The sequence below is a fragment of the Motacilla alba genome, chromosome 10, assembly GCF_015832195.1.
Source record: "Motacilla alba alba isolate MOTALB_02 chromosome 10, Motacilla_alba_V1.0_pri, whole genome shotgun sequence".
NCBI classification, from domain to species: domain Eukaryota; kingdom Metazoa; phylum Chordata; class Aves; order Passeriformes; family Motacillidae; genus Motacilla; species Motacilla alba.
The window spans coordinates 13,488,285-13,503,517 of NC_052025.1; the positions used below are offsets into that span (position 1 = coordinate 13,488,285).

Below are 15,233 nucleotides of genomic sequence, written 5' to 3' on the forward strand. Positions count from 1 at the left end.
AGGGGAGTCCTTTCCAATGGCATCCCTCCGAAGAGACTTTACTGTTATCCAGGACCTCACATTTTTCTCATTAGCAGCACCAATCTGACCCAAAACAGAGTGATAGCACTGTAAATTTTTTTTTTCTCCTTCACAGATGTGATTTGACATGAAATTTCATTCTTTTAGATGCTCTTCTGTGTCAGAAAGAGGAGAAGCATGTAGGAAAAGATGCTCTGAACTCTTCCTTATAAACCTCTCATGGGCTTTGCAATGGAACGGACTCTTGGTTTTCAGACAAGAAAAATATCATTTCAGCTGTGCAAAATATTGCTGTACTTGGGGGATTTGACTACTTTTTTCCTTCTTCATTTAGCAGGAAAAACTGACATCAAAAATTAAAACCTATTTCATTTGCTTGTGACCTCCTCTTTGGAGAGTGCATTGAAGTAGGTAGGTGTCAAATGGGGAAGGTTTTTGAGATCTGAAAAACTGCAGCTGGAGAGAAATTTTCATGGTAAAATCATCATTAGCAACAAACAGGTGATCATTGAGGATGTGCAGATCTGAGATTTGGCTTCTCAGTGCTCCCATTCACAAAATGGTGCCACATCAGCTAAGCAGTATCAGGCACAGGACATCCTCCATAAACTGCCCAGCTGGTGTTCAGTGTTTCTTTTCTTTCTTTCTCTCTTTCAGGTCATTGAGTGCATTACCCAAGGCCGAGTCTTGGAGAGGCCCCGAGTCTGCCCCAAGGAGGTTTATGACATCATGTTGGGCTGCTGGCAGAGGGAACCTCAGCAAAGGCTCAACATCAAGGAGATCTACAAGATCCTCCATGCTCTGGGCAAGGCCACACCAATCTACCTGGACATCCTTGGCTAGCAGTGGCCACTTGTTGGAAGTCCCCGCTCCTTCCTCCCGTCCTTCCTTCCCTCTCCCCCTCCCAAACCCTTTTCCCCTCAGCTCCCAGCAAACATCTTCATATAAACTCAAGTGCCTGCTACACATACAACACTGAAAACAAAAAAAAGCAAAACAAAAAGCAAACCAACAAAAATCCTACAGAACAACAACCTGTAAAGCAGTTTGGCTTATATATATTTATAGATATCTCTCTCTATATAACTTCCACACCAATACAGAAAGAAGCTGCTGTTACAGAAAATTGTGAGACTATATATAAAAAAAAAAAACAAAAAAGGGAGAAAAAGTACTTAAAAATATATATATAATTAAAAAGAAAAAAAAAGAGAGAAAGAAAGGAGAAGGTATCTTCCCCCCGAGCAATCAAGCAGTGAAATGTAACCCTGCTGTGAGTATGGTTCGGGCAGCTGGGCAGGGCTCTAGACTGGCCATGGCAGCAATGCCATCCTGGGTAGGAGCTGCAGGAAGAAAGCCTTGCCCTGGTTGTATGATATGCACTGAATGTGTGAAATCAGTCCTCCCTTTTTGTCCTTGCCTCCCTCCCTCCTTGCCAGCCCGCAGGTGATGGGCACAAAGCCAGGGCAGTGCCCCTGGATGAACTCTCTTTTACCAACCCCTTCCTCTTAGTCCCTCCTCATCCCTTTCTGCCTTTTTCCTCCCTCCAACATTTCAGGACAATTTTTCTAATTTGCTGATTCTTAAATGTATAGACTCAAGGCTTTTGAACACACAGTCAAAGGATTGTGGCACCTACGGGTAAAACACGCTGGGTAAAACACACCCCGGGGAGCAGCCGCCCTCCCACAGGCTGCAGGCTCCTGCCCCAGCCCTCCTCTGCCCCAGCCCTCTGCCAGTGCTGGGAGAGCAGCAGGACCAAAGCAGCTGTGCCTGGGAGTCGAGGGGGGTGATGGGGACCCGATCCCGAATCATCCCCAGCCCACTCCAGTGTGTGAGACAGGAGTGCTGCTCACCCAGGGCGTCCAGTGCAGGCGTCACTCTGGAGGAACAACCCCTCTCCTCCCCGCCCTTATGGCTGTTAGTGGCCATGGGGCTGGTTAGTGGCCATGGGGTTGTTCCCCTGCCCTCAGCTGTCTGCACCAGGGCCAAACTGGCCCCCGGTGTAAACTTTTAGTGAGCAGGGTTGGATCCTTGCTCTCCACATGGGGGAAAGGCTACAGGGTGCAGACAGCTGGGGACATGCCTGCGACCCTGCTGGACATTCTGTGGGGTAAGCATATCCCAGCGCTCTTCCCCCTCATCCTCTCCCCTTCCCCATTCCTGCCCCACGCCTCAGTCCAAGCCTCAGGCACAAGCCAGCGGGGGGACAGGGAGGGGGACCAGGCTTGTGAGATGGCTGGGAACCTACCAACACCTGCCTGCAGCTCCCTTGCCATTCTCCTCACGTCCCCATCCCCTGAAAGGATTGATGCATCTGCCTTTGAGCTGTTGTGAAATGCAGAGGCTGAAGAATAGCTCCACAGGCAGCCCCGGGAGGAGGGGGGAAGGAGGGGAAGGTGCCTTCAGGAGCAGACGGCTCAGCGGATGGCCACAGCGGCCAGCCTTGCATCTCAATGAGGAGAAAGGCCTGACAGGCAGCAACAGGGGGTGCTGGGGACAGGCAGGGAGAGGCAGCAGCATCCTCACTATGGCCGATCTCCACGGAGCAGAAAATAATCCCGACCTGGGGAAACACTCAGTCAGATGCTGGATCCTGCCTGTCCCGACTGGGCTGAGAATACAAGACCTTTCTGGGCCTTTTTTTTCACATGGATAATGGAGGACGAGGGGGAACCTCAGCTTGGCAGCTGCTCTCAGGAGGCAGGGAAGGGGCGGCACAGGCATTGTCAAGGCAATTATGAGAAGGCAACAACTGCCAGCACAAAAATAGCCTGCTCGGATGTGGCACTTGTGGAAGGCAATGCAGATGGGGGAAGAGGGGACAGAGAAGGGGTCTTGGCTCCTTCCCCCTGGCCAGAGTAATATTCATGTCCAGGATGGAAGTGGAGCTAGGTGACTGGTTATGGCTTGCACTGAAAGGGAAGATCTTGCATCCTCTCCCCATCCCCCATGTCTCCTGACAATCAATATCTCTCACTCATGGCACTGGCATGACCTGTCTGCTTTCAGATAGAGGCAGGGGACACTGCTGAAGGAGGATTGTGGTGGCAACAGCAGCTGTGGGTTTATTCTGTGTCTGTGTAACGAGCAGTGAGAGCCTGTGGTGGGAGAGGATGCAGTGGTGGCAGTAGCCACGTGGGAGTGAGGACATAACCTTCCTCTGCCTGTTAGAGAGATCTGGGCTAGTGGGACAGACTCTTGCCCATGGGGCCTGGACAGACTGCCACTGAACAGGCACCAGGTGCTCACAGCATTACCAGCGATGGCATGGTCATGGACAAAGCTGTGGGCCAGCACCAGGAGTCCACACACAGGAACGCTGTACCATGCTGCCTCTCCATAGCAGGACCTTGCTCTTTTGGCAGAGGATATCCTGTCTATTTAGATCCAACTCTGAAAGGGGAAAAGACTGGTTAAAAGGTTGCTGGCCCCAGCCTGGCTGCCTTTTTGTGCAGGCTGCTGGGCTGCAAGGATTGGAGATTCAGCAGAGAGAACAAGCATGGCTGTTAATTGTCCAGCATCTCCAGAAGAAAACCCTTTGCTGGGGAGGCCTGTCTCTCACCCCAAGTGGCTTCTTGCTCTTGTGGCTCCCAGGCACTGTGCCAGGTTGTGCAAGGCCACAGTTTTGTCCACCCCTCTCTCTCACTCCCTCGCTGTCATTTCTTTTTTGGCTTTTACACTACAAAGTCACCTACAGACACTGGTTCCCAGCTGATGAGATTCCCTCCTCACAGCTGCACAGCAGCCACATCTCCCCTTCCTCACTTCTTTTCTCCTTCCCCTCCTCCCCAGCACCACCACCCTGTCCCTTTCACCATCTCTTTGTACTGTCACAAGGTGGGCTCAGGAGCCGAGTGTGACACCAAGCCTTGATGCTGCATCTTTAGGATTAGGCGGCCTGTGGGGAGAGTTTATGTGTCTCCAGAAGATGGCAAATGGCTGAAGAAGGTGGTGAGATGCTCAGGCTCTGGCTGCTTTGCTCTTAGCCCCACTATGGGCAGTGACTGCTTTGGAGAAAGGTCCTTTTGTCAGAGTTTGTTGTGAACTGTTGCTCAGAAGAGCGGGATAAGCTGCACTTCTGTGCTGTGACATCTGCTCTGTTGCTGCTCTGGCCCCCTTGGCCTGTCATTGTTGGATGGAGGTTTGTTGGGAGCAAGGAGAAGATTGCTTTGTGTTCAAAGACACGATAGAAACTGCTGCATCCCTTTTTGGCATGACAGTTTTGGAGGGGAAGAGGGAAAGCAGCTGTGCTGTGTTCCTGGTGAACACCGTGAGACCTCGTTTCCAGAAGCACCTTTCCTGGAGCAGAAGAGAGCTTCCCATCAGCATGGACTGGTGATCTTCCCTGTAGGAAGAGGGGCTCTGTGATGGGGCTATGTGTGAGGAGAAGAAAAGCAGATTTTGGGGGAAACTCTCACAGAGTATCAACATCTGAGTGTTTGGAGTCAAAGAGAAATGAGTTCATGCTTCTTTATTTCTCAGAGAGATACTTCCTTATGCCCTGCCTCTTCTACTCAGAGCAGAGAGCTATCTCTGCTCCCTGGGAACATGTTTCACGCAGCTCTGGGGCAAGCCAGGCCAAATTCCCAGCACATCCAGGCAGAGCTTCCCACCACCCAGCCCCTTCCATGTGCAGTTTTCTCAAGGGATTTGTGAAAGGGAGCTGGAAGGAACTCCAGGCTGCGCACAGCTGAGAAGGGGCCATAGGGTCTTCCCTGTCCCAGCTGCATGCTGCTCCCTAAAAATTAAAATTGTTTGCACCAACTCAGTCACCCAAGGGTATCACTGAAGTGATGCTTTCTTGCAAGTGAAGGTGCTATTTTGGTGCATGGTACAGGTGGAAATTTTGTGCCAGGGCTGCAAACTGCAGGCAGTGAATGTGGCTCCAGCCTCAGGGTCTCATCAGTGACCTGGTTTGTTTTCTCCTGCCATTATTTTTCTTTCCACCCCAGTCCGTCAGGTTGCAAGACAGAAGCTGAAATGTAGCAAAGGGAAGAGCTGCAGAGATCTGCCAGACTGAAAGTCCATGCTGTCTCCTGCACAATTTGCCCATCTGGCCTTTTCAGATGTCCCTCTGCATGGATTTGGGGGGTGAAAAAGTCTGAACTGCCTATCCTTGGGTCTGCAGAGTGTTGAATTGCATATGGGCATCTCTGGGAACGGTGCTGCCCAGACAAATGTGAAAACTGTGGAATGCCTTTAAAGAGGCTGCTTGCTTGAGAGACATCGTTAGCTCTGAGCTGTTTGCTTGTCCCAAGGAGTGGGTGGAACAAGGTGAGAAAATGTGTGGAGGAATAAAAGAGCCAAGGAAAGGGAAAAGCTGGTTTTAGAAGGCAACTGAGTATCTTGGGTTGGGAAATCAAGACAGATTTGGGGAGTGTGGTGTAGAATTTTAAGTAGCACAATGGGTACAAGCAAAAACAAAAGAAAATAGTACTGTACTGCAGCTCCAAAAAAAGTTAGCTATGAAGCTGGGCAAATACTGGTTTAAAAAGGAGGCAGAAACCAATAAAGTCAAGGCACCATTTATGCAGGTGGGAAACAAAATCACTAGGCTTTGTGCTTTTCTGTGATTTTTTTTTTTCGGTAAGAAAATGCAACTAAAAAAAGGTCTCAAAAGTTATGCTGTTTCAGGAGCACAGACAGAAGTATCATATGAGCTGTTTCCTTTCACGTGAAAGGCTCTTATTTCCCAGAACTCAAATGTGTAGGTTTCCTTAGTTCAGGATATGGGTTGAAGAATGCAGACACAGTCACCACTAGCCCCCAAACCCAGAAGTAGTTTGGAACACTTGATCAGCATTCATTCATGTGCCAGCTGGTGTGAAGACAGTATTTTGTTCACCATGTCATCTTAAAAAGTTTTTTTAAAATCTTTATAATTTCCTCCTTCCCTGTGGAGTATCTACACCCTTTCCTGATCTGGCCAGGAATCAGCTGTGGCACTACAGCCATGGCTTGTACCCAAAGTGTTTGTACCAGCTCTAGGTGTGTCCTCTGGTTGTAAGGCAATGATGAGAATAAGCAAGGGGAATAAAGGAGATCCTGGCTGTGACACCAGTCTGTGGTGGCTCCTCTGATAGCTGGAAGGCTCTGGGCATCAACAGGGCTCCTCTGCTATGGGACTCACAGGCACAAGCGTGTCTTGGTGCAACCCAAAAGTTTTTTTCTTCACTTACGTTCAGTGGCTTTCTGATGGATGGTGGGCTCATGGAGCTTTGGCATATGGTGGTGTGTCCAAATGAGTACCAAAAATAGAAGAGAAAATTCTCCCCCCCAGCACTGCTTTTCAGGAGTGGATAGACTTGCTTAACTCTAAGATAGCTTCTCCACTCCTGCACCAAGGCATCTCTTACATCAGTACCCATTTAATATTTACATAGCTGCTAAATCCTAAAAATTCTTTTTCCCTGTGCTGCTGTCCTTGAAAGTAGAGATATTGAGTTTCAAGCCTGGAGAAAGTAGGTGTTTTCAAAACATCTGTTCTGGCTGGCAGTGTCATAAATGACAGAGGCAGAGATGTCACTCACTGCTCTGGCAGGAGTGGAGGAACTTTCCATCTCTCCTGTGCCTCTTTTTCCTTTCCGATGCAACACTGAGCCATGAAACTGCTCCTGAGAGAAGTGATTGGAGTCCTATTGCTTGCTATTTTGAAAAACTGAACTGAGGAAAGAGATAAGAGACTGAAGAGAAGGAAGGACAAAATATTCCAGCTTTTCCCAACAGTTAAGTAAGCTGGTAGATCAGTTTCATGCTGCTGGCTTGGGTTTCTCACAGACCCAACCTGAGAGCTCTTTTCAAACTAAAGGAATGACCATTGGTTCCTCCTCCCTTCTGCTAGTCCCACAATTTCAGCATCTCTGCAAGGCGAAGAGGCATCACAAACCTAACCATCACTTCCCCACACTGTCAGGAGTCCTCCACAGGAACTGCTCTCCTTCCCAGCGCGAGTGACTGATCCCACTGCTGAAAACTGGAACAGTTGTTCTGAGGGGGAGTTTAACTGCTGGACTACTGGCAGCTTAGGACAAGGTCCCAGCAGGGAAGGGCTGAAATACCTCTAAAGAAAATCATAGCTCTGGGCGGTCCAAATGTCTTCTTGCATGTTTTCTCTTGCTCTCTGCTGGCTTCCAGCCTCTCCAGTCTTTGCTCTTGATACTCAGAGAACTGAGTTTCTGCATTCCCTCCCTTTGCTGAGCTCAGAGGACTGGTGAAGCAGTTTGATTTCAATGTGGTAGGTGAGATCAGATTTCTCCCTCCATGCCCTCTTCTTTTTCTCCCTGTGCAGCTCCTGTCCTTGCAGTTCTCAGGACTTGACTAGCAGAGTTTTTAAATGAAGTGAAAGTCTTAATGTGAGGTGAATCCCAAGACCACAAACAGTTTGGACTTCAAACAGTGAGAAAATTGGCGCCGGATGATTCCGCACACAAAGCAGAAAACTTTCATTTCCTGCAGGCAGGATGGAATTGACTGTTATATTAAGACTTCAGAAGGAGCACTGCCCCGGAGTAATTTCACTGCTGTCAGGCAGTGTTGACATCTAGATTAACCTCTGTGCAGTGAATTTTACAGCAACGCTCATTGTAATGCATGTGGGGTATCTCCTGTAAATCCCAGCTGAAGCCCACAGTGTCCCACCCTTCTGCACAGGAGGAAGGGTTGGGGAGCAGCTGCTATCATTTTTGACCCCAGCAAAGCGTGACTCCAACCTCATCCCGGCCAGTTCTGCTGAAACTGATTTTCTGCTGTGCTAAAGTGACAATAGCTCCAGCCTGTATTTTTTTTCTTCTAATTCCCCAAAGAGGTTTACATCACAAGGCTGAAATTTTTTGCCAGTGACAAACAGCTCCCTTCATGTATCCAGCCAGCAGTACAGTCCTAATTAAAAGGCACTAGTTAACTAGAGGCAATTAGCTGCTTGCACTGATTAATTCCAAGACATACAATCCCCAAACACAAAGCTCTGATCAGATGTGATATAAATGGCAGACAAACTCCCAGCTGATGTGAGATTGTGGATCCAATCCTACTCACCAGCACACAGGCACACAGTGAATGCTGCCTACCAAACCAAAACTGCATGAATTAAAGAAATTCACACAGTTAACTCAGTGCAAGTAAGAGGACGTTGCAAAAGAAGCTCCTTGGCTCCAGAAATGAATGCTCCTGCTGATCAGTTGAAAGCACAGGCCTGACCCCAAGTCCTTCTGCCTTTTGCTGTGTGAGGAGATTGAGCAGTGGGATTTCCCAGGCAGGACCACAACAGCTTCTTCACTTTTGAGCTGGCAGAGACTGAGATTCACTTTATGAAAGAAAAGCACTAGCATGTTAAAAAATACAGAACAGGAAGGGAAGGTTTCTTTGTGTGGTTTTGCCACACCTGTTCATTGATACACTTATTTTCCTACTCAGATGTTGCTCTGCAATCGTCTGCAGGAGGTTTTAGGCAAGAGAAAAGCTATCAGGTGCTGAAGAGATCGACCACTAGCCCTAAGGGCAAAATCCCAATAATACTTCTAGAACTCTCTTTCAGAGCCCATCTCTCCTCTCACCCACAACTCTTCACAGTAGCCTTACCATTATATTTGCCAAAGGTTTTGGACAGCCTGTGAAGAGGTGACATACCTTCAGTTTCCCCCCATCTTCAGGACGAATTGTGGCATTTCTGTAACTCAACCTATCAGGAAAATTCCTTCAAACTAACATTTATTACCTCCAATCAGAATACAGCTGAAAAGGCTACCCAAGGTTATAGAAAAGGTCAAGCTCTTGCTTTGGACTGGAATTTGCTTTGGAAGGAATTTGATGGACCAATTTAACCACCACAGCACATCAAAACCTGGTGGCTTCATTTAAAAAGTAATCAGTATTGTATTTCGCTTTAGACATCCGTGCATTAGTGTTCTGCAAATATGATTTCCTCTTTGTTTGCATTATTGATGCCATAAAATGTCAGACACATTAAAGAAAAAAAAAAGAGGCCAACCTTTGGGGTTTGGAATGATTCTAGCTGAATTGCAGTTGGGTTACTTTCCTTTTTATTTCCCATGGCAGCGATGCACTGTTACTCATTCTGCTATTGTTTTACAAAGAGTTCTCAGTAAGTGTATTTATTCAGCCAACCATACTTCAGGAAACACATAACCTTGATATTTTTTCCTGTATGAGGCAGCATGTGTGAATGTGTGTTGGGGAGAGGAGGGGAGGTGGAGCTTTTTACGAGAGCCCTCCCATGTCTGGTAGTGTGTTGGCTTTGTGCAATGCTGCATGAATCCCTCCTGCTCAGGTGCCTGGCTTGATTTAACCTCAAGAACTGACTTTTGTAATCAGGATTTGAGGTCTTCTGCTTTAGCACTGCCCAGAATCTGTCATCTGCTCTCACCATTCAGCAGCCATCTGCTATCCACTGAGGTTCCTAGATGTCTGTGCCATAGAGATTACACAGTAATTGAGTCTCAGGCATGCGATAGAAGAGTTTTAGCTCATTCTGATCCTGGACCAGCAGCAAGTTTGCTGATTTAGCTTGGTTCCCACCCAAGGTTCACTGACTACAGTTCCCAAGACAAATACTCTTAGCTGCTCAGTGCTGTTTCTCACAGACCATTACAAGTGCAGGCCTTGGAGGCTGTAGCTCTCTGCCTCACCTCTCTATAATGAATGTGGATCTATTTTTCAGTTATCCTGGGAATTTTTTGAAGGATATTCTCCCTCCTAAAGTCTAAGAAATTCTCAAGTATTCTGTCTTGCTGAAAAGTGAAGAAATAAGGTGGAAATCTCTCCCCTGTGTAGAGATTTTCATCAGTGGTAAAATTTCAGCTTTTCCTCCCAGTGACAGCAAGACTTGGGTGCAGTAGGAGAGGAATACAGTGGAGCAGTCTAAGGAAGGGACTCAGCTAGGACCTGGATTGAAAAGTCATCTGTTCACCTACTGAGCCATGGCCAGTTTCATACAGGAAGAGATCCCCAGCTTTTCTTGAGCTTCAGATTCCTGCCCAGCTCTCTTGTTTCTACTCTGGTTCTGAGGAATGACCTTCAGATGACCTTCAGATCTCCTTATCTTCACAGATCCTTCCCAGGGCTATCCAAACAGCCCAAAGAAGTGATGACAGGGGCTGAATGGGTGTGTAATTCAGTGTCTTTCTCCCCCTTTTTCATCAGGGGCAGAGATAGTGAAAGTGACAGAACAGAAAAATTATTTTTCCCAACAGCAGTGATCCAGTTTCTTTTTAAACTCTGATATTTAAGATGCCATACAGCAGTACCTATAAATATGCCTTGAAATGCTGAATGAGCACACGAGTATATTTGGTTTTGTTTTTATGCCTATAATTTCTCTCACCAAGAATTCAGCCATTACTCAGCTCCCAGCAGGTTGTTCTGATTGCTGGAGAGATGGTTGGGATTGATTCCGGCTGTGACCTGTTCCAGTCCAGCCTCATTCTTATGTAGCTAGATTGAAACAATAGAAATCAGCAAGAGGCTGAATTGTTGTTCCTGTGAAACTGAACCTTCTTGTGCAACTCCAGGCTAAGTGTAGAAGGCGTTGATGACCCACAGCTTTGAACTGAGTAAAGGCTGCAGGTACTGAGAGGCACTGGACAGGTGTTAGGAACAGAACAGCAGGAGAGAGGGAAATGCTACAAGAGGGAAAAAAACCCAAACCAACAAACATTACATCAGAAAAGACAGTGGTTGCTTTACAATATAAGAAAATCCACTGCTGTACATAAGAAAAGACACAGAATACTCACCCTGGTAACCCAGAACATTGGCCACCAGAAAGAGAGCAGCTCAAACGCCCTCTCACTTTTAATTTCCTTTTTCTCCTTCTCCTGCTGATACAGAACAAATCCTGGTTTATGACCTTCCTGGAAACTGAAATTAAGAGGCAGATTTGGGAGAAGATGAGAGGGACTGGATCTTGCTGGATGATACAACTGCTTTTTATAGCCCAGCACCTCTCAGTAGCAAGTGCCTGGTTTGCCCTTTCTTTTTATTTAATTTTTTTTTTAATTACAACCCCTAATTGCTTCAAGTAGTGCTCACAAAGAGCCTACAACAGTTCAGCTCCCAGTCTCTGGGTAAGATGGCTATTTCAGCAGACGGACAGACGTCGTGAGCGGCGTCCCTGCGGATCAGCACCGCGGACAGCGGCACCGCCCGCGCAGGACCCGGCCCGGAGCCGCTGGAGGAGCAACCCCGCCTTCCATGGAGGAACCCCATTTTTGAAGGAATCATGCCCACACTGCCCAGGGAACTGCTGTCTCACCCTTCCTTCGTTTCTCCCATATTTTTTTCCTAGTGTGAAATCATGATCTGGTATCTTGTTTTCAAGTGATGGAGGAGGTATGGTTTAAAACACAAACCAATCATTCTGATGCAAGAGAGAACCATTTTTTTCCTTCAGAGTTAAACTCTCTGCCCCACTTTTTCCTGCACTGGTGTTCCACTTACGAAGGCTCCATCTAATTTGGATTGTGAAAGGTTCTTATCTTCTCATCCATTGAGACAGTTTGACAAATGGAGAGATATTACCCTGGTAGCCCTTTAGAAACAGAATCTTTATTTTATTGGAAACATCATGTGATTTAGATTTCAGCCATCAATTGCATTTACTGTTGGTAAAGGGTAAACAGACAAATCTCTTGGAAAATTGCAAGTAAGGGACATATAAATGACACTGTGACCACTGGAAGTTATGTTCACCAAAAAAAAAAAAAAAAAAAGCCACATTACTGGGTAGCAGAGGGTTGTCAGAATCATAGAATAGTTTGGGTTGGAAGAGACCTTTAAAATCACCTAGTTTCAACTCCTGTACTGTGGGCAGGGACATTTTCCACCTGACCAGGATGCAGAAAGCCCTGTCCATCCTGGCCTGGAAGAGTCAGACTAATATGAAGAGCCATGAAGACACCAACAGGCAGGGCTCCAAATGGAGAAGCAGTCTTATCTCACAGAGGAAAAAAAAGGCAAGTGTCTCAGCATTCATCTTGCTCAGCCTGCATAGTTGGGATTTCATCCCTCAGGTATTCCTGGATCACACTAAGGAAGCTGAACCCTCAAATTAGGGTTGAATGTCTCCTGGACATACTCATCCTGGTGAGAAGCTGTTGGGCAGGAGCATGCAGGCTCATTAACATGCCTGAAAAATTTAGTGTGAAGAAGAAGAGCCAGAAAAGTAGGCCAGAAAGTTGGGCTATTCCCCCCACTCAACATATGCTGCTTTCTAGAAGCACTTTCCTCTGTATCCCACCTCCTACACACTCCCCAGCTGTGAGTGGAAGTTACTACAATGGGACATGTGGATGGACACTCAGAGACAGGGAGGACTGAGAAGTGTCTGAGACACAAGACTTCAAAACTTGTAAGTAGCAATACTGAAAATGAAGGATTAAGGGCAGGCTTCTGGTGCTTGGGGCTGTCCGGGAGTCAGAAAGGATGAGCTTGCAGGGGATGGCAAAGATAATTTAATAAGGGGCTTAGAGAACAAATGATGCTAACAGGAGGGATCAAAGAAGCCTACTGGGACACAGGGAGAGGAAGGAAATGGACAAGGACTTGATTCCCAGTGAAGGGTCAGTGATCAAGAGAGTGGTGAAAGTCAGATAGGAGCTGTGGTGAAGCAGAAGAGAGCCCTGGCTGGAGAAGAACTATAGATGTGAGGAAGGAGTCCCTACAGAATGATGTGTGCTCATCCAAATGGGTCCTGAAGGTTTTTCCAAACCTTCAGTTCTGCTGGGCTTCCTCCAGGCCCAGATTCCTGCTTCAAACCCAACAAATACCATAATTTTAACTGCATTCATTTTGCTCTCTGACAGCTCTGGTTTCAGTACTAACAATCTAAATTGTTTTAGTTCCCCTCAATCCTCCCGTTCAACACCCACAACCAGCTAATTCCTTGTGTGAAGGAGAATTGGCTTTTTTTAAAAAGTTTTCTATTATTTTTTCCCAGAAGTGTCCATTAAATTTTCAGCTAAACTGGAAGGCAATTTTTTGCATGAGAGCTTTACATAGATAGGCTTAAAGCAGAACAAAAATAAATAAATAACTGTACTAAATTACCTCCCCCTCCCCCACCATTCATGTCTTAATGAAGTGCTGTTTTACATAAGTTATTTCAAGAGAAATGAAGTATTTTTGGGCAGGCAAGCGATCAACACTTATTTAGGTTTCCAGGAGTGTTGCAACTCACTCTGAGTCTTCTGGGTCAGGCAAGGAGGCAAGTTTTCCCCAAGTAAAGATTGAGGATACACAATCTTCTTGGGTGAAGGCTGTCTTGGGGTCTTCAGGCTGTGCTTAGGAATGTTTTTAGGGGCTGCACTGGGCACTTGTCTCTGGTAACTTCTCTAAGGTTTGTGTGTTGAAGCAGTGCTATCTGTCAGTGGTTTCTGTGGCAGCGTGACGGCCTGGGCAGAAAAATCACTCTGATTTCCTGTGCTGGCCTCAAAAAACTCCCATGCACCTTCTAGAAATCTGCAAGGGTAGACCTAATTCCAGGCAACTGCTCCTCCTCCCAGCTGAACTGCCCTTCAGCAGTGCAGACAGGCTTGGCCCCCAGAAGGTGCAACTCCACAGCTCACTCTGGCAGGTACCAGAGTACCTCTCTGGTACTGAGAGGAGGATGGGGCTACAGCTCAGAGGAAAGACATTCTGATGGCATTCGTGTTGTTACTATTATTTAAACCAGCTTATTTTAATCTCTGCTAATGTCATGGAAAGACTGCACGAGCAGAAAACAATCCCTCTGGTGATCTATGTTGAATTGATTTCTGTTTTTTTGGCAGACTTTTTTTACACTATGCACTATCCACATTTGCTTAGTCTGGGGCTTGTTTTGCATCTTTTGAGTCCTATTTGCCATTTTTCAAGTGAACTGATGGTTCTCAACCTTCTCCAAACTGCAGTCTCCCCTTCTCCAAACCATTTTCTCCTGCTGGGAAGCCAGGTTACCCCTTCAGCGAGAATCTGGTGACAGCAAGGAAGCTGTGATCTCTGCCTCCCACCCCACCTCCACTGGCTCCAACTCAGAGGATGAGGAACTCTGATCTGAGTTTTGGCCAAGGTAGGGTTCCTGCTTGTCCCCTACCTGCCACATCATGTGCATCGAGCTACCCTGGAAGGTGATGACTGATACAGCGTTAGTCACACTTACATGAAGAGTTTTTAAATTAAGAATTTGCAGTGAGGTCCAGGGACCTGTTAAAGTGCTGAGGTATTTACCCTCCCCAGTCCTTCCCTTCCTTCCTACCCTGCTTTAGCCCTTCCTCTCTCCCCAGCCTTGAAATGAAACAGAAAATTATTTTTTTAAAACTGTGTCAATAATTTATGTTTAGTATAAAGGATGATTTAATGGCATCACCAAAGGTCATTTTTTTCATCTCCGTGTTATTACCCCAGCCCCAGAGGCTGTGGATCCCCTCTTTCCCATAACTCCACTGCCCTCCCTTCCATTCACCTCACCCATCCTCTGTCACCACCCCACCCCAGCGTTCCACGCACCCCACACCCGCTTCAGGTTCAGCCAACGGCCGATGGAGAACAGGGATTTCAAACTGAAACCTCCACTCCAGACCACCCCGAACTGAAACCATCTCCACCCTGAAAACAGTCAGTTGCTGCAAATGACAGGCAGACTCATTTCTTGAACTATGTGAGGTTTTTTTTAAAGCCTTTTATACTTATTTACGTGTGCGCGTGCGTGCGCTGAGGGTGCACAGCAGTACCCGTGTGCACGGATGCACACAAATCTCTCTCTCAAGTATAAATATATTGTATGTTAGAGCTGTAAATACTCCTTGGTCATGTGTCTATGTCTTCTTCAAGGTATCATATCCTCAGTGTTACGTTAACAACTCCATTTATTGATTGATGAAACTATGTGTAGACCTGTACCCTCCTGACATAGTTTATGTAGCTCTCTCTTCTCAAATAAAGTACAAAACTACCACCAGCAGGTCCTCCTCACCTCTTTGTTCAGTGTTGAACATTCAGCTTTAATTCATAGAAACCTGACACTTAAAATTTATGCAGTTATCAGCTATCCCAACAGTACAGAAACTCACATGATGTTTTAGGAATTTTATGTTGCTGGTCAGGCCAGTAAGAGTTGTTAACCAAAGGTAACAATCTGTAGATAAAATGCTGTCCCAACTGCAGTAAATGATGATCTCTCTGCTGATCCAATTCATCCTTCCCACCTACCTCCAGGT

General features: G+C 46.7%; 1 protein-coding gene across 2 annotated transcripts in view; it reads left to right on the plus strand.

Annotated features, from left to right (window-relative positions):
- The window catches only part of NTRK3 (neurotrophic receptor tyrosine kinase 3), a 216,634-nt gene extending 201,660 nt beyond the window's left edge, over positions 1–14,974 (plus strand). For both annotated transcript variants that reach the window (XM_038146716.1, XM_038146717.1), the window contains one exon: positions 679–14,974. In XM_038146716.1, coding sequence (XP_038002644.1) covers positions 679–864 — 186 coding nt within the window. In that variant the 3' untranslated portion in view covers positions 865–14,974. The remainder of the gene's footprint in view (positions 1–678) is intronic.
- Positions 14,975–15,233: the final 259 nt, after the last annotated feature.